The 20,339-nt window shown below is 30.0% G+C and overlaps 1 protein-coding gene across 1 annotated transcript; it reads left to right on the top strand.

The window, feature by feature from the left end:
- The first annotated feature begins 7,185 nt into the window (after positions 1-7,185).
- On the top strand, positions 7,186-8,259 carry LOC108486926 (transcription factor MYB114-like). Its single transcript, XM_017791096.2, has 3 exons — positions 7,186-7,415; positions 7,527-7,656; positions 7,772-8,259. The coding sequence occupies exons 1-3, from the start codon at positions 7,274-7,276 to the stop codon at positions 8,097-8,099; spliced, it is 600 nt and encodes a 199-aa protein (XP_017646585.1). The 5' UTR covers positions 7,186-7,273; the 3' UTR covers positions 8,100-8,259.
- The last annotated feature ends 12,080 nt before the right edge of the window (positions 8,260-20,339 follow it).

Genomic DNA, 20,339 nt, shown 5'->3' on the forward strand with positions numbered 1-20,339 from the left:
GGAGGTCTGAAAGCTGCTGGTTTTTCATTCTTTGACATATGTGAGTTCAATTCTTACCCTTTTCTTTGAGATTTTTATGTTTTTGTGACTTTTACAATTAGGTCCAAGTTTTTAATTCATTAGTTTTTGATTTTATGAACAAAATTAAAAGCTATCATTGATAAGTGTTAGCTGTTTATGATGAAATAAAATGAATTTGAAGCTTTGATTTTGTTGTTTGATGATTTTATCAAGTAATTTCAATAGATATTGATTTTAGGACCTAATTGTGAAAAAGTTGTGAATTAAGGTTTAGTGTTAAAATTCTGATTTTCAAATATTTTGTAATAGTTTAGAATGATGGAATAAAATGTTAATTTAGAAAAATTAGCTTAATAGATGGGCTAATTGAGCAAGGACTGAATTGTATGACCTTTGAAATTTAGAGGAAAAATGGTAATAAACATCTTGAACTAAAACAATATTGGACAGCAGAAGTAGACTAAGTTTGAAAAATCACCATAAATTGTAGAAATCGAATTAGAAGATGAATAAAATATGAAATTAAAGCTTATTGAGTCTAGTTTTTCATAGAAGAAACGGTGTAAGCAATAGATTTGTAAATTATGAGATATAATGAATTCGGGTTCCCCTGTTTTGACTTTGGAAAATCACCAAAAATTGGAGAAAATTAATTAGAGTCTCAAATTTATATGCTTAGAATTCTTAATGAGTCTATTTTCAATAGAAATCAATGGGAACATTATCTGAGTTTTGTCTTGTGATATAATTAATTTTTAGTGAAGAGAGGTCGAAGCTGTTGGATAGTGAAACAGGGAAACTTAAATGAATAAACTGTACTAATTGGCTAAACCAAAAATTCTTAAAATTTTATGGTGGAATGATATGTGAGTCTAGTTTTAGGGAAAATTTACGGATCTTAATTTTGAGCTCAGAGCTCGAATTATAAATAATTGAGTGACTATGACTCGTGTGAATGCATTGATGTGAGCATTAATAAGTAAATTGTGAAATCGTCTTGACAAGAATGTTATATACATTAAGGATGTGGAATGGAGAGGAGGAGGAGGAAAATATATATGAATATTCAGTTAGCATGGCTAATTTGCATGTTTTAAGCTCATGGACTAAATTGAATAAAAGTAAAACTTTAGGGAATTTTGTAAAATGTCAAAAATGACTAAATTGAAGGAATAAATTGTTTTATTATCTAAATTAATAAATTGATTGAAATTATCAATTTAAGATTGGGTGAAATTTGGGAAAATGGTAAATTACCAATATGCCCTTAAATTTTGGTATTTCTGCAATTTAGTCAGGTAGGTTAGGATACCCTGAATGAGCATGTAAATATGAAAATTTAAGTATTGTATAGTATTTTATATGATATTTTGAATTGAATATATGAAAAGGATGTTACATGAAATATGAAAATGAATACTAAATAATATAAATTAATTGAAATTATTCTGAAAATTTCGGTAATGCCTCATATCCTATCCCGGTCTTAGGTACGGGTATGGGGTATTACATTGTTGGTATTTTTAGATGCTTGTAAACATGGTATATGACATGTATAAGCTAGTGAGTTGATGATATGTTTTGAATTATGATTTAAGCCATGAGATTTGGCTTACTTTTGGTTGAAAATGTTGGTATGTTTTTGGTCATTTAAGTTGGCCTAAGTGATGTGCATAATGCCTTATGTATATTGGTTTGATTTGGTGTAATGGCCTTAGTGTTGATAAAGTTTAATGATGTGTTTTGTGATATGAAATAGATGATAATATGATGAATTAATGTATATGGAACTTATGCAAGTTATGATGATTTTGGCATAATGATTTAGTATCTTTTGAATATGGAATTGAGTAGTTAAAATGGTTGATGATAGATGGTATGATATGTGTGTGAATTGGTATGTTTTGGCTGACTATAAGTGTATGGAAATGTTTCTAAATTGGTTGTTATGTATGCATGAGTGTAGGATGACAAATTGGCTTTACAAATGGCCTATTTTTGTCAATATGGACAGAGACACGGGCGTGTGTCTTAACCGTGTGTCACACACGGCTATGTTACACGGCCATGTGTCCCCTGGGGTACCCTTTCAAATTAAGGCAGTATAAACACGGCCTAGACACATGGGCATGTCTAGTGGCCGTGTGAGGCACACGGGCTATTCACACGGGCGTGTGACCCTTAAATGTTGAAAAATTTTCTAAGTTTTCCTAAGTTTGCAAATGTTATCGGTTCAGTCCCGAACTATTTTTAAGCATGTTTTAAGGTCTCGTAGAACTTTATAAAGGACATTGTGAATAGATTTTGATTATGAATGTATAAATGTATGTGAATGAGATGTCTTGTTCGGTAATGCCTCGTAACCCTATTCCGGCATCGGATACGAGTTAGGGGTGTTACATAAATGGCAACAAAGCAGCAACAGAAATAAAATAAAAAAGTTTAGGTTGATTTAGGTTGGGCTCGGGCAAAAAATCATATCGAGGCTTGACTCGTTTAGAAAACGAGCCTCATTTTTTGTCCAAGTTCATATTTCGGGCCTATATTTTTACCAAAATCCTCTCACTTTTCGAGTGGGCCTTCGAGCCTAGGTGAGTGGCTCAACACATGATCAAGTTTAGTCACTCATTGTCTTGTAGTGCCATTTATTAAGTCGTATGATAAATTGAATATTTATGTGGGTTGGCTAAATGTCAATGTTGTTTAGGTTAGGTGTCACCGTGGCATGTACTGTGTGGTATTGCTAATATCGTAGGTTGTCATTAACTTGTTCTTAGGTTGGGCCACCTAACTATGTTCAAGGTCTATCCTAAAAGTGGGAGGGTTTGAGCAAAATATAGACCCAAAAATGGGATTGGACAAAAAATAAGACCCGCTTTCTAAACTGGTCGAGCCTTGGGCAATTTTTTTGCCTAGGGTCGGTCAAATTCCGAATATGCATAAATTATTTTTCTTCTTGTTGTTTTGCTGTCATTTTGCTATTATATTGCTAATATTTTGTTGTTATTGTTTGGATATTGTATAACTGTTGTTTTATTGTTAATTTGCTACTATTTTAGAGGTTTGCTTGCTAAGTTGTAACTATATTTGTATTATTTAAGTATAAATTTTTTTTCTTAATGCATTTTTAATTTGTTGAAAAACATTTATTTTAATGTTTTTAGTGTATTTGATGTATTATATTTTTTTAAATTTACTTTTATATAAAAAAAATTTAATACGGGAGGACCAGGTCGAGCACGATTTTAGCATTTTTTTATCTAGTCGGGCTTGAGAAAAGTTTTAGGCCTTTTTGGGACAGGCCTAGGCCTAAAATTTGACACTGACATGACCCAAACTCGATCCATAATCAGGTCTAGTTGTCATGTTCTAACATTCTTATCATTGAGGTCGTATAGGACAATTAAACTTAGCTGGCTTTAATGAGGGGTGTGTCATAGACCGTTGATAGGCTAGTCCAATAAGAAGACCTAAATAACTTACGAGGAGTCGATTCATAACCACTTGTCCCATGTTATTAAGGATATAACCATTTTACAAATTAAAATAACTTCTTCTTTTTTCGTTATATTGTCAACAAATTATAATTTGTGTCAATTAATCATTGGTGTAGTGAAAATGAGTTATCTTTGGTTAAATTGTTTATTGATGTAAAATTTTAAGTTGTAAGTGGTAATCTCTTCTTACAATATAATACACTCAAATGTAAAGCCTATTAAGGCATGGGTGTTGACTCTGGCAAGAGAATTTGAGTTATAAAAAGAAAAAAAATATTTGGTTCCACATTGAGTTTCTTGGGGTTTTTTACCCTAATATTATAAAAAAAAAAATTTATACACCAAAATGAGTTGTCAGCTAGATTAATTACGAAAATGGTATACTTTTTGGGATTGTGCCTACCTGACAGGCACAACCCATTATTTTATTATTAAATTTCTTTTTTTGTTTTAAAAAATTATTATTATATTATTTTTAATATTTATATTAATATATAGATAAAAATACGGGTTTTATCGGATAAAAATACCGAAGCAGGTCAAGCTTTGTCAGTAGGCACAACACCCTGCACATTTCCCTTTTCTTTCTTTGCATTTTACAAAAAATTGGTCTTATATCACTTTTGGTCCCTCTACTAGGCCTAAAATTAAAATTCAATCTTTATACTTGAATATCTACAATAATATTTGGTTCTATTTTTTATAATTTTTTTCCAAATAATTAACATTGTTAATTACTCTAATAAAATTTTTGACGTGTTTTTTTAAACAAAAATTAGTTTAACAAAACAATGATATGTTAAGTTAGAATAAGTTTTAAATAATAAAATTTCAAACAAAATTGTATTAAAATTTTTGTTAATTACTCTATAAAATTTTTGATTAGTTTAACAAAACAATGATATGTTAAGTTGAATAAGTTTTAAATAATAAAATTTCTAACAAAATTGTATTAAAATTTTTGTTAATTACTCGATAAAATTTTGATTTGTTTTTTAAATAAAATATTAGTTTAACAAAACAATGATATGTTAAGTTGGAATACATTTTTGTTAGAAATTTTATTATTTAAAACTTATTACGACAACATATCATTGTTTTGTTAAACTAATATTTTGTTTAAAAACACGTTAAAAACTTTAACAGAGTAATTAACAATATTAATTATTTAGAAAAAAATTATAAAAATAGGACCAAATATTATTGTAGAAATTCAAGTATAAAGATTGAATTTTAATTTTAGGCCTAGTAGAGGACCAAAAGTGATATAAGACTAATTTTTTGTAAAATGCAAATAAAGAAAAAAGAAATGTGCAGGGTGTTGTGCCTGCCTGTTAGGCACGACTAGTCGTGCCTACCTGACAGGCTCGACCCGTTTCGGGTATTTTTTATCCGTATAAAACCCGTATTTTTATCCATATATTAATATAAATATTAAAATAATATAATAATAATTTTTACAACAAAAAAATTAATAATAAAATAATAGGTTGTGTCTGTCAAGTAGGCACGACCCCAAAAAGTATATCATTTTCGTAATTAATCTAGCTGACAACCCATTTTGGTGTATAATTTTTTTTTTATAATATTGAGGTAAAAAACCCGAGTTTCTTGTTTCAAAACTTATTGACTTTACAACAAACCATTGGAGCATAAGTGGGTGTGGTGTAGGATGGAGTTTTCTGGAGATGATTAAGAATATTAGTTCCCAAACTACAATGTTAGATAATTGTCATCATTATTCTAACTAAACCCACAATAAGTAAAAAAAACCGGCTGTTACCTAATTTATTGAAATAATTTACTACACGCATGATCACCGTTACATACATCAGTAATCATGACAGGGATGTGGGTGCTTGCAACTTGGAACCTCTGTTTCTATATATTCAAATTTATATTTATAACGATTAAAATGTTTCTATGATTGCCTCTCGTGCTCATCACAACAAAAGATTGACGCACCATTATCTCTTTCCACAAATAGTTGGAAAAAAAAATTTGCTTCAATCCAAAATCAGAAGGCATTGAATGAAAAAAAAAAAAAAGTTGTAAATTTAATTTTTATATTTTAATTTGATAATTTCAGTAATTTTATTTTTAAATTTTAAAATTATAATCTTTATTAAATGGTTGATTTTAAATTTATTAAGTTTTATTATTTTTAAAATTTGATGCGACAAATATATTACTACATGTGCAATGTTGTGCTAGCTAACTAGTTACTTTCACATTTTACTCATAAAAAAGTCCGTTAAATAGATTTAATTATTGTCGTTTGTGCTAAAATTGTAATTTAAAATTTAAAAAGTAGGGACTAAAATGATCCAATTGAAAAACATGAACTAAGTCTATAATTTTATGCATTGTACAAAATCAATAACCAAATTTAATCAATTGAATTTAATTGTTATTATTTGGTTTAAGATTGAAATTTAAAATTTGAAGAATACACTAACTAAAATTGACTGATTCAAAAATATAGAAACTGTTTTTATCATTTTGAAGTATATGAACTAAACCTACATCTAATACAATAATTAATAGTAAAATTTAGCCATAAAAACTATCTTAACTGGTGGATTCACTTGACCACATGATGAAGCTAGAAATTTATTTTTGGAGTTAAAATATAACTTTATATTTGTATATTGTTAATAGAATTTGAAAGGAAACTAAAAAATTTCATGTTTGGAGAGGCCAAAATAAATTTCTACAACTAAATTAACTTATAATTTACCCCTGCCTGCCCTTCGCGCCGTCCCTGCTTGAATATATATTATATCACCTCGTCCAAGTTTCACCTTTGATATATAAAAATAATATTAGAATACTTGAATGTATATTAGATCTATTTTAGGTAGCCTAGTGGGTTTAAGTTTAGCAGGCGTTTGTATCTGAATCTGAAGATACGTACAAGAGGACAGACCCTTCCAAGCCATATATATACATCCACTAAGATACCATTCCTGAATTACATGCTAAATCCATCACTCTCACATGTCGTAAGCGCTGTTTAATCTTCACCTAAACCCCTTACATTTTTCTGGGATTAGGTGATTTATCCCACCAACATCCTTTTGTACTCTATCTTCCAACCGTATGTAACATGCTTCTATGACCGGAAACTGAATCTCAGGACCTTTTAAGATATATATAAAAGGAATGGATCATGTGCTTATAGTTAGAACAAAATTTTCCCATTTGATTCAGTGACTTTACTTTAATTACAAATTAATAAAAGACTCAAAAACAATTTTTACTTCACAGTTCACAATAGCTAGTGTTATATATTCCCGGACGCGACACAGACAATGAGGTCATGTCACGTATATGATGGGTTTGACTGACATTTAATTTGACTCTTTGTTGTCCTCAAATCTAGAGGATCGAGCTCATTCCCCCAGTTGCTCATTCTTCTTCTCCACTAAACGTCAGACGCTAATTATATATAAATTACATATTATATATAAATTATACATGCAAGCTTGAGAGATTACATGTATTTTTCTTCTCCACTAAAAACATCACATGCAATTAATATATTATATATTATATTATATTATATAATATTGTATGTCTTTAGCAGCCGCTGGATTGTAGCACTGGTAATCTTTTGTATGAACATAAAATATAATAGATTCCTTTATTCTACAATCATATATATATCAACTTCCATAAATAATCCCTGCCAGTATAGCTTTGCAAATCCCTACCACCCATCTCTGGGAAATATAGGAAGAAAGTGGAAGAAGATGCCGATGGCTCCTACAAGCACTAAATGCAGTAAGAAAGAAGTGAACAGAGGAGCTTGGACAGCTGAAGAAGACCAAAAGCTTGCTCAAGTCGTTGAAATTCATGGCCCAAAGAGGTGGAAAGCTGTTGCTGCAAAAGCAGGTTCATTTGAGAATACATGTTCAACTCAATTCTTACAATGATCGATGAAGCAGATCATATTAAGCTAGTTTTATTCTGAAACTGTACTTGATGCTTTCCTCTTTGTTTCAGGTCTCAACAGATGTGGAAAGAGTTGCAGGTTGAGATGGATGAATTACCTTAGGCCCAATATAAAGAGAGGCAACATTTCAGACCAAGAAGAAGACCTGATACTAAGGCTACATAAACTGCTCGGAAACAGGTATGTTAGTTTATATTATATATATATATATATATATATGTCGTGGTTATGATAATTAAGTGTCTGGGTTTATTGGTGAATGACTGAAATTAATATGACGTTAATTATGATTTAGGTGGTCATTGATTGCCGGAAGATTACCAGGTCGAACCGATAACGAAATAAAAAACTACTGGAATTCTCATTTGAGCAAGAAAATAAAGCAAAATGAGAAGCAAACCAGAATGCAAGAACCGGTGCTTGAGAATTCTAAGGTAAGCGAAAGGGAGGAGCCTCTACACAAGGCGAGTGAAGAAGGTTCGTCCAAGAGAGATGAAGAGTACTCCACATCTTGCTTCAATGGTGATAGTAGCTTGTTCGATTTGTATAACGAGGAGCCTCTAGAGTTGGAGTGGATGAGTCATTTCTTTGAAACAGACGAGATATGGCTTAACTTAGCTTGATATCTACATTTGTTGGTAATCCAAGTAAAATCCTTGAGTTTCAGTTCTGTTAACAAAGGTTTTTCCTTGGATTAACAAATATTAAAATGTTATGTTTCCCTTATTCAAGTATAATTCAGATTATTATTGAATTCTATTTTCAAAGGTAGAGAAATGAAAAGTGTGAATGTGATCATGTTGCTGCCAAACTTCGACCTTGGAATCGTCTACTGAGTCAGAGTCTGCCATTAAAAGATAAAAGGAAGAAGACTTTTGTGGAAGGAAAATAAGTTTAATAATATATTTGGATGGATCATTACCAGCACTTTGATTAATCCAATATTAGCAATGATATTTGCAACTCTCTTCTTGTTTCTTTTTTCCTTGGAGATTGTACCCAAACCCAAAGCCTATCGGTATTAGGTTAACAGACCATTGAAGACATTCACTAACGGAGTTTTATCTACTTCTCAACTCCTAATGGAATTTCAGAATCTGCTTTTTTTTTTAATTATTATTTATATTTGTATAATTATTTAATCAGTTCAGTAAAATGTTTTTCAAAATTAAAAATTATTCTCACATCTTTTTTGTTATAGTTAACATATATCAAGACTGTATGTAAAATATTTTACAATGAATATTTTACTTGTTTTCATGTGCTTGTTTGACGTAAAAAAAATTTGTCAAAGCAAAAAAAAAAAAAACGAATCAAAGGAAGAAAAAAAATCCTAGAACATACCTTATTGTTTCTATCGATACAATAATAATTGACTTCTGTTTTATTTATTTATTTAAATATATTTCAAATATATATTTTAAAATACAAGTTCTATTATCTTAACTCTATTTATGAAATATTTCCACTTTTTTACAATGTATCAAATACTAGTCTTATAAATAAATATGAAATTAAAGGGTAATTTTGATTTTTAAGAAATGATTAAGGTTTTTAGATTGATTTTTTAGATGTTTTGGAAAATAAGTCATTTTTAAAAGAAAATAGATAATGTACTCATTAGGCGTGCTTTCCTACCAAATCGATGAAAAGGCATTCAACATGACGTCGATTATCAATAAGGAAAAATATACATGAGAAAATTAGATGACTAGTAGATAAATATTAAACAAGATTTAATTTTATAGATTTGAAATTGTGTTGGTGATTCGATTACCCTCTAGTTATTGTCTATATTGCATTTAAAAAGTTAACTGAGTTGTTACCTCCTATCAATGGGTCATAATTCAAGTAGACAATTATCAAAACTTTTATCTTTTAAAAATAATAAACATTACTATATTTAATATCAAGCTTTTATAAATATTTTTAATCTATATCTATTAGTAATTTACAATGTTAATGATCCCACATTCCTAACATATATTTATTTAAGTGTTTCTGAAAATATATATAAAGTTTAAAGAATTTTCTGATAATTGAATTGGGTAACTAGCCTATCCAGTGGGCTTATGTATTGGGTTATTGTTAGGTCAAAAGATGAATTTTATTTTTATACATACAATTATTATTTTTATTTAAAAATAATAATAATTTTTATTTGTAATTAAATAAATTTATTCGAATAAATATAACTTTAAAAAGAATAGTAATAAATGAATAAATATAATTTTTCTGAAATTTATAATGTTGTGAAAAACATTATATAAAACTTAATACTGCTATTTTATCATCATGTTTTTGTTATTTTAAGAATTGTTGTATCCTTAAAATAATCAACCACGCTTCAATTCTATTATTTGTTTTCTTGATTAAAAGGGTTTGCACATATGAAAGCCCATTAGTTCATCTGGATGGTGTTACAAACAAGGAAGCTAAGTCCCACATTGAAGAAAACATCTAGGAATTTAGGCGTGGAGTGTGAAATTTCCCAGAAAGCATAGCTGATATGAATGCGGAATTTGTTAATCTTCTTAATTTCTTATTCCGACAGATCAGTTGTTTATATCAATTTAGAAGCTTCATGCAAATAAAATGAGTTTTCAGTTTAAGGTCTGCGCTGAGAAAGAAGTTATGGAAAGAGACGGTAGGTATCAACTTTTGCAGCAACTTGTTATGAAAAAAGTTGGAAGATTAGCTTCTGGAGTACGACTTCCCTTCCAATCTGAACGTGATAATCAAGGAAATTGCAGAGGAACAGAAGGGGCCCTCCTAAAATGAAGTAAGAATGTGTATAAGTTACAGGATAAGGGATGGACTTGGTTGTAAGATTTTGAGTATATAATTCTGAAGTTGATACTAAGAATCCTTAACACCTTAGATGTAAGTATTGCCACTATCAACACACCAGACAGAGCACTGGTGACTGACACTTGCTATAAGGCTTTGGCTTTAAGCAGAGCCTCTCTTCTTTCTGCCAAGAATTCTCAATTATCAAGCTCTTTTTGGCCTTTAGGGTTTTGATACCATTTGTCCCCGAGGTGGTTGTTTTTATTGCTTTGGTTTCTTCTATTTTTAGTGCAGGTCTTTTGGATTGTTGATGTTTTCAGGGCCTTGGGTCTGCTTGTTACTATAAGGGTTTGTTCTCCTTTTATATTTGCTATTGAATTTTATGAAGCAGTATTTTCCAGCAAAAGGAATTCATATTTTTAAACCGAATATACTATGAATAATCATAAAAATAATTATTCCATTGAAACGCTTTCATTATTATAAACTATACCATACAAATAGACAAAAAATTAAAATATAATCCAGTAAACACTACAGGAAAATAGGGCTTTAGCGGCGTTTTACCAAAAACGTCGCTAAAAACAGAGCAATAGCTGCGTTTTTGGTAAAACGCCGCTAAAAACCAGAGCATTAGTGGCGCTTTCGATAAAACGCCGCTAAAAACCAGAGAATTAGCGGCGCTTTCGATAAACGCCACTAAAAACCAGAGCATTAGCGGCGCTTTCGGCAAAACGCCGCTAAAAGTCATATAATCCCTAAAATCTTAAACCCCAAAAAAATAATAAACACTAATCTATAACCCCTAAAACACTAAACCCCTAAATCCTAAAAACCCCCTAAACATTAAACTATAACACCTAAAACCCTAAACTCTAAAAAACATCATATGGATGTTGATGTGTATATACATAGATATTAATGTAAAAGCTTATGTTCATAATAAATTATGGAATTAAAATTGAATGGGGTTTGAAACGATATCACATACAATTCAAGAATTTCAATTTGAAAGAGTGTTAATCTCATACCTAGTCCCGACTCATAAACACCTTTACCTCTAATTTGATATTGACCCTTTAGTATAAATTTTTTCTTGTTTCACCACTCTCAATCATAGAGGCTAAATTATAAATAGGGTAAATTATACATGTAGTCACTCAACTATTCGTTTGTCTTGTTTTTGGTCACCAACTATGAAAAGTTGCAAAATGATCACCCAACTATTTTATTTTTTTATTTTTTGGTCAACAACTTTTAAATGGTCAATGAAGATGATATGGTATATTTTAAATTTGACATAATATCAACATTTAAATGTTGTGTTAATTTAATATTGATTCTAAAAAAATTAACCCCCAATATTGACACATTGTGTAATTTAGTCTTTTTCTTCAATTTTAATTTTCTTTGTGACATTTTCACCTAAAAAATCTATCAATTAAATTTGATTGGAAATATAACAAAGATGGAAATACCTGAAAATCCATAGTAATTTTCATCTTTTATCATTTTTGAAAAATTAACCCTTAATGTTACAAATAAAAGTAAATATGAAAAAAAGGACTAAATTTCACAATGTGTAAATGTTGAGAATTAAAGTTATTATTATACAAATTTTAAAGTTTCCAAGTTATCTTTCCAATAGTAATTTAACGACTAATGACCAAAAGATAAAAATTTGAATAGTTGGTGATGAAAAAGAAAATTTTGATAATTAAGTGATTATTTTGTAACTTTTATAATTAGATGATAAAAAGAAATTTATTAATAGTTGAGTGATTAACAATGTAATTTACTCTAAAAATACCAGCTTCAGCCCAAATATGATATGTTGAAGCTTCTAAGATGGGCTCAAAGAGCACCCATCAATCCGTAAAATCGGGCATTTAATTTTAAAATCAACGGCTGAAATTAAATCAAACGGCCACGATGTAAAAAACAAAAACCCTAGCTAGCAACGCACATTTTCATCCTTTCACTGCAAACCCTAGCCTTTTTCCTTTTCCTCCGCGGCTACATTTCCACTCTCGTTCCCACGATATCAAAGTAAAAATGAAGGTGGTCGCCGTTTACTTGCTTGCCGTACTCGAAGGAAACGCTTCTCCTTCCACCGATGACTTGAAGGTTATTCTCAGATCAGGTCATTTTTCTCACTCTTTTCTCTTTTACTCGATTTGCTCTCTCTGTTTTTGAAATCTGACGGTGCTTGTTTTCGATGATTTTATGGTCAATTTAGCTACGGAATTTAGGGAAATTTTCCATGTTGTAATTTTTGTGTTTTAGCATTATTTAAGAATCAGTTCCTGTACTAAGTCTTTTATTTTCAATTTCAAAATTCTAGTCTAGTCGATGACTTTAAAAGTATTTTCATTTTCATTTTTTTTAATATATATATTATCTCTGTAGGTGTGGAACCAAAACAAAGAGGAAAAGGTGATTTCGCCCCCTGCATGTAATACCCCATACCCGTACCTGAGACCGGATAGAATACGAGGTATTACAAAATTTTCGAATAATTTCAATTAATTTATATTATTTAGTATTCATTTTCATGTTTCATGTAACATCCTTTTCATATATTCAATTCAAAATATCATATAAAATACGATACAATACTTAAATTGTCATATTTACATGCTCATTCAGGGTATCTGAACCTACCTGACTAAATTGCAAAAATACCAAGATTTAGGGGCATATTGGTAATTTACCATTTTCCCAAATTTCACCCAATCTTAAATTGATAATTTCATTCAATTTATTAATTTAGATAATAAAACAATTTATTCCCTTCAATTTAGTCATTTTTTACATTTTTACAAAATTACCCCCTAAAGTTTTACTTTTATTCAATTTAGTCCATGAGCTTAAAACATGCAAATTAGCCATGCTAACTGAATATTCATATATATTTTTCCTCCTCCTCCTCTCCATTCCACATCCTTAATGTATATAACATTCTTGTAAGTACGATTTCACAATTTACTTATTAATGCTCATATCAATCTGTTCACACGAGTCATAGTCACTCAATTATTTATAATTCGAGCTCTGAGCTCAAATTTAAGATCCGTAAATTTTTCCTAAAACTAGACTCACATATCATTCCACCATAAAATTTTAAGAATTTTTGGTTTAGCCAATTAGTACAGTTTATTTATTTAAGTTTCCCTGTTTCACTATCCAACAGATTCGACCTCTCTTCACTAAAAATTAATTATATCACAGTACAAAACTCGGATAATGTTCCCATTGATTTCTATTGAAAATAGACTCATTAAGGATTCTAAGCATATACATTTGAGACTCTAATTAATTTTCTCCAATTTTTGGTGATTTTCCAAAGTCAAAATAGGTCCTAAACCCGAATTCATTCTAACATTATCTTACAAAATTCATTATATCTCATAATTTACAAATCCATTGCTTACACCGTTTCTTCTATGAAAAACTATACTCAATAAGCTTTAATTTTATATTTTATTCATCTTCTAATTCGATTTCTACAATTTATGGTGATTTTTCAAAGTTAGTCTACTTTTGCTGTCCAATATTGTTTTAGTTCAAGATGTTTATTACCATTTTTCCTCTAAATTTCAAAGGTCGTACAATTCAGTCCTTGCTCAATTAGCCCATCTATTAAGCTAATTTTTCTAAATTAACATTTTATTCCATCATTCTAAACTATTACACAATCTTTGAAAATCAGAATTTTAACACTAAACCTTAATTCACAACTTTTTCACAATTAGGTCCTAAAATCAATATCTATTGAAATTACTTGATAAAATCATCAAACAACAAAATCAAAGCTTCAAATTCATTTTATTTCATCATAAACAGCTAACGCTTATCAACGATAGCTTTTAATTTTGTTCATAAAATCAAAAACTAATGAATTAAACACTTGGACCTAATTGTAAAAGTCACAAAAACATAAAAATCTCAAAGAAAAGGGTAAGAATTGAACTCACATATGTCAAAGTATGAAAAACCAGCAGCTTTCAGACCTCCCATGGCGTTTTTTCTGAAGAAAAATGATGATATCTCTAGATTTTTCAAATTTGTCTTGTTTTATATGTTTAATTTGCCAAATTTCCCATTTTGCCCTTGTTTCTCCTTGTCTTTTTTTGCTGATTTTCTTGCCCAACCGTCCAGCCCATACAATTTGGGTCCAATTTCCTTTTAAATCCATCCTTTTTAATCACTTAAACTATTTAATCACAAATTAATAAATTTTGCACTATTTTCAATTTAGTCCTTTTAATTAATTGACTAACCAAACATTAAAATTTTCTAACAAAACTTTAATAATAACTTAATAACACTCCATAAATATTTATAAAAATATTTATGGCTCGGTTCTATAAATCCGAGATCTCGATACCTCGTTTTCAACCAAATTTACGATTAATTCTTTTAAAATCGCAAAATTCACTAATTAAAAATAATTCTTTTAAGTTCGCTTGGCCTATAATTATTATTTGTTAAAATTTCTAAACTTACTCGTCGGATTTAGTGATCTCGAATCACTGCTTTGACACCTAATCGAAAAATTGGTCATTACATGCATTTCATTTTATATCACAGAATTTATCATTTCGAGATCTTTATTTACTGTTCTTATCTTTAAAGGAGCAGGGGAATTAAATTTTATAATAATGGAAGCAGCCTCGTGCAGTCTCGAGCTTTGTAAGGTTATACCTGACTCTTAAGCTATTTTTTACTTGCTTCTTCAACTGATTCTTTGCTCTTTACATTTTTCTATGCATTATTTTATTTTATTGATAGCATGAAATAATATTTCTCTGGCTAGATGGTTTTCAATTAAGCTCCTCCTTTTACCTTACTTTCTCGTCAATGGACTAAGTCCATTTCCTAATTACGTTTGCTTAGAAAGATAGATATGTGAACCTAATGGTCATTTGTTGTTGTGTTGGTTAGTGTTAAGATAAAGCGTTGAAATTTTAAAACTTCTATTGACGGTAATTAAAGTTTAAAGGGATATGATTTTGATAGTAATATTTCTTGCTTTAAAAGAATACAAGATAAGATATTCTAATTGCAGATTAATTTGGGTTCATTTCTTGTAGTACAAATTTAATATTTGGTTAATATTGGCTTTTGAATGAAGTTTTCTCATTTCGTGTGTCTAGTAGTTAGGATTTTCTATATATTTATCCGACTTTGATTTATTTCCAAATGCCTGTATGAATGTGGCCTAGTGTCGGTTTTCTTACCTTTTTCTTTTATTGTTATTAGTATTTATACAACCATTTGACAAAGAACATCTAATAAGTGAGGACCGATCTTGCACATGGCTTTCTAGAGATATTCTAAAGTTTTAGAAGGATCACTTGTCATCTGTTGAAGCCTTATTGAGGATGAGCCTTATATTGTTATAGCATTCACCATTTTACATGAAATCATCACTTTTTAGGAGCTTGAAATTCCTAGATATAAACATAAATAAAACGTTACAAATTTAATGTCGAAATTTGAGTCTCATCAATATTTTTGTTTCACTTATTAAAAAAAAGTTATGGATTACGTCTTTCAATTTGAGATTAGCCAAGATTTAGTTGAGCTACCGCTTTAGATATGTGGGAACTTGTTTCACGTTGTACTCATCATATGATATTTCGTACTGGCCCAAGTTTGAGGTATACAACCGTTGTTTAAATAGATGCCATTTGAGATCAACACCTTAAAAATGTCTGGTGAGGTAAGACAACAAACACCGGAAGATATCTCAAATTTTAATTATACAACCATGGGTATGAGATTTGTACTATTTTAATCGGGATGATCTTTAAGTAAAATCTTCGTAATAATGATAATTTTAAGATATAAACTTAGTCTAATTCCATTTCTTGCAATTACTTATAAGTAATTATAGGTTTAATTTTAACACTTTAACTTTCATTGGCACATTTTTATTATTTTATTTAATTTGTAAAATTAATGAAATATCTTGATGTGTGGATTTACGACATTAAGAATGGATAAAATTCCATATCGATCTGCTTGTGAAGAAGCAACATGTTATTTTCATCTTTAAAATATATAATTGTTATTGCTATACCATTTATATTTGAAAATGTGAATTCAAGTTTTAAAAAGAGATAAGAATTGAAAAACCTATAAATTCCATAATAGAATGAGCTAGATTGAATTGTGACAATATATATATCAACAAAATATACTCTTTTTTTTTTTTTATCTTACAAATTTGCTTAAAAGCGACAACAATCAACCAAAAGTTAAATAAAACCTTCATCTTTCTTAACATTCTTAGACTAATGTTTTTTACGTGCAGCGACAAATGAAAGAATATAACGATGACGTGAGACAAAACAATACCGCTTCAATGCGGTTACAAGCGACAACATGTTTTAAGGAGGAAAAGTTGGAATCCTAGTACGCACTTGCACAAATTAAGTTTTCAATCATATTTTCTATCCAACAGCCATTCTTTGGTCACAAAATGATTAAAATATATATGATTAAAATCATAGACTTCTTTTGATGTTTTGTCTTATCAAATCTAAGATCTAAAAGCAAGATAGAAGGAACTTAAAGCAAAAAGAGGCTAAATTGAATAAGCGTGAACGGGTAATTTGTTGTTGGTCATTTACACTTTCGAGTGAGGTGGCCTTGAATAATAAGTGTGATGCTTCCGATTTATTTTTGATATATTCGATATCAATTGTGATAAGTTGTTCCTTTCGCATTGCAGTTACAAATTATACAGATTTTTGAAGTAATTTAAATATTGATATCTTGGCACAAAAAAATTAAAACCATAGTTTTGAATCAATTTCCTATTCATATTTCAGTTTAGTTTTTCTGTTTGAATGCTTGTAAAATATCTTTATGTTCTGTAGTCTTTCTATTATGAAAATATTAAAATTATGCAATGACTTGATTTTTATATGTTCGGATGCAAGATGTAATTGTGTTGTATGTAAGGTGGTTTTGCTATTCATTTTGCTCTTAGATTAATTTGTCCTTGTAGTAACCGAATGTTAACTTTATATTTTGCGAGGAATTGAGAAGGAAAGAGGATGCAATAGCACGAGGTAGGTTCTTTTTATTTTTATCTTGATGAGTCCCGAGTTTATCCATTACCAGTTTGATTCTGACATGAGTTCTTGCCTTGTTCTTGGCATCTAGAATTGTAATAGAGGACAAAAATTGTTAGGTGAGTTCAAGTTCAGGTTTTTCTGTTTCTTTTGAAAAATCTTTCACCAGTATAAAATGGAATGCTTGGATGTTGGTTTTGGTTTGGTTTTGGTTTGGTTTTGTTCTTTTTCCTTTTTTTTCTTGCTCTTCTTACATATAAGTCTTCAGTGAGTCTTTCAGTTAAAAATGTGATTTGTATTGGCTTTAATGTTCATTTTTTCCTTATTTGGTTTACAGGTAACTAAAAACTGTATCTATCTAATTATTGCTTAGATTGTAGTCCTTTGTGCAATTATTTCTACTGTCTTGATTCCAATGATTATAAATGTAAGTCGTATGATTCTTTGGTCACCCATCAGCACCATATGTGGTACTGCAAGGGATATTGACTTACCTTTCAACTTGTTTCTCAGTTGTTTATTTTAAAATTTTCTTCTGCACATTCCAGGGATGCATGGGACATGGCTGCTGAAATTTGCCTTTCTCAGCTTCCATCGTTGGTTGAGGATCGTAATGCAGAGTTCCAGGTGTGTTTTTCTTCCAGAGTTAGAACTTACTTGAATGTAAATTAAAGGTTAAGGATTTAATAAGAGTAATATAGGGATCTATGGATTTATTTAAGGGTAAATTTTAAGATTTTTTGGTTGCATAAGCCCTTGAATTTATGCTAAAAGTGGAATTTATTATAATTTTATTAATTATTTTGAAAAATCTATAGCCAGGAAAAAAAAAGAGAAATAAATATGTATAAATTATGTAAGTTCTTTGTGTAGCATTTTAAGAACTTCAAAGCTCACAGATGATTTGTTATACTCTTTATGAGTTCATTGATTCTATGTTTTTGCAATTTTAGGTATGATCATGGGTGCAATGGCTTCAATCTGAAAAGTACTTGTACAGGGTTTGGAGTAGGTCAATCAAGAAGTCATTTGGAATTAAACCGACAAGTGTAGTATGCTTGTAGTTAAAGTTTCTTATAGTGAACATCATGTTGTTTATTCGGTAGAAGTTTCAAATATTTTACTTTTAGAAGAAAGTGTATTGTAGTCATTAGATTGGGTTTTCAAATATTGATTATGAACATTTTGATCAAATGAAAAGTTCTCTTGTTAATGTTTTTGAACTCAAAAACAATTTAAAATGTGTCCATTGTTAGGTTATTTAAATTTTGTATTGTTAGGAGGAGGAAAAATATATATGAATATTCAGTTAGCATGGCTAATTTGCATGTTTTAAGCTCATGGACTAAATTGAATAAAAGTAAAACTTTAGGGGGAATTTTGTAAAAATGTCAAAAATGACTAAATTGAAGGGAATAAATTGTTTTATTATCTAAATTAATAAATTGATTGAAATTATCAATTTAAGATTGGGTGAAATTTGGGAAAATGGTAAATTACCAATATGCCCTTAAATTTTGGTATTTACGCAATTTAGTCGGTAGGTTAGGATACCACTGAATGAGCATGTAAATATGAAAATTTAAGTATTGTATAGTATTTTATATGATATTTTGAATTGAATATATGAAAAGGATGTTACATGAAATATGAAAATGAATACTAAATAATATAAATTAATTGAAATTATTCGAAAATTTGGTAATGCCTCATATCCTATCCGGTCTTAGGTGCGGGTATGGGGTATTACATTGTTGGTATTTTAGATGCTTGTAAACATGGTATATGACATGTATAAGCTAGTGAGTTGATGATATGTTTTGAATTATGATTTAAGCCATGAGATTTGGCTTACTTTTGGTTGAAAATGTTGGTATGTTTTTGGTCATTTAAGTTGGCCTAAGTGATGTGCATAATGCCTTATGTATATTGGTTTGATTTGGTGTAATGGCCTTAGTGTTGATAAAGTTTAATGATGTGTTTTGTGATATGAAATAGATGATAATATGATGAATTAATGTATATGGAACTTATGCAAGTTATGATGATTTTGGCATAATGATTTAGTATCTTTTGAATATGGAATTGAGTAGTTAAAATGGTTGATGATAGATGGTATGATATGTGTGTGAATTGGTATGTTTTGGCTGACTATAAGTGTATGGAAATGTTTCTAAATTGGTTGTTATGTATGCATGAGTGTAGGATGACAAATTGGCTTTACAAATGGCCTATTTTTGTCAATATGGACAGAGACACAGGCGTGTGTTTAAGCAGTGTGTCACACACGGCTATGTTACACTACCATGTGTCCCCAGGGTACCCTTTCAAATTAAAGGCAAGATAAACACGGCCTAGACACATGGGCATGTCTAGTGGCCGTGTGAGGCACACGGGCTATTCACACGGGCGTGTGACCCTTAAATGTTGAAAAATTTTCTAAGTTTTCCTAAGTTTGCAAATGTTATCGGTTCAGTCCCGAACTATTTTTAAGCATGTTTTAAGGTCTCGTAGAACTTTATAAAGGACATTGTGAATAGATTTTGATTATGAATGTATAAATGTATGTGAATGAGATGTCTTGTTCGGTAATGCCTCGTAACCCTATTACGGCATCGGATACGAGTTAGGGGTGTTACATAAATGGCAACAAAGCGGCAACAGAAATAAAATAAAAAAGTTTAGGTTGATTTAGGTTGGGCTCGGGCAAAAAATCATATCGAGGCTTGACTCGTTTAGAAAACGAGCCTCATTTTTTGTCCAAGTTCATATTTCGGGCCTATATTTTTACCAAAATCCTCTCACTTTTCGAGTGGGCCTTCGAGCCTAGGTGAGTGGCTCAACACATGATCAAGTTTAGTCACTCATTGTCTTGTAGTGCCATTTATTAAGTCGTATGATAAATTGAATATTTATGTGGGTTGGCTAAATGTCAATGTTGTTTAGGTTAGGTGTCACCGTGGCATGTACTGTGTGGTATTGCTA

Source organism: Gossypium arboreum, chromosome 5 (assembly GCF_025698485.1).
Source record: "Gossypium arboreum isolate Shixiya-1 chromosome 5, ASM2569848v2, whole genome shotgun sequence".
NCBI lineage: Eukaryota > Viridiplantae > Streptophyta > Magnoliopsida > Malvales > Malvaceae > Gossypium > Gossypium arboreum.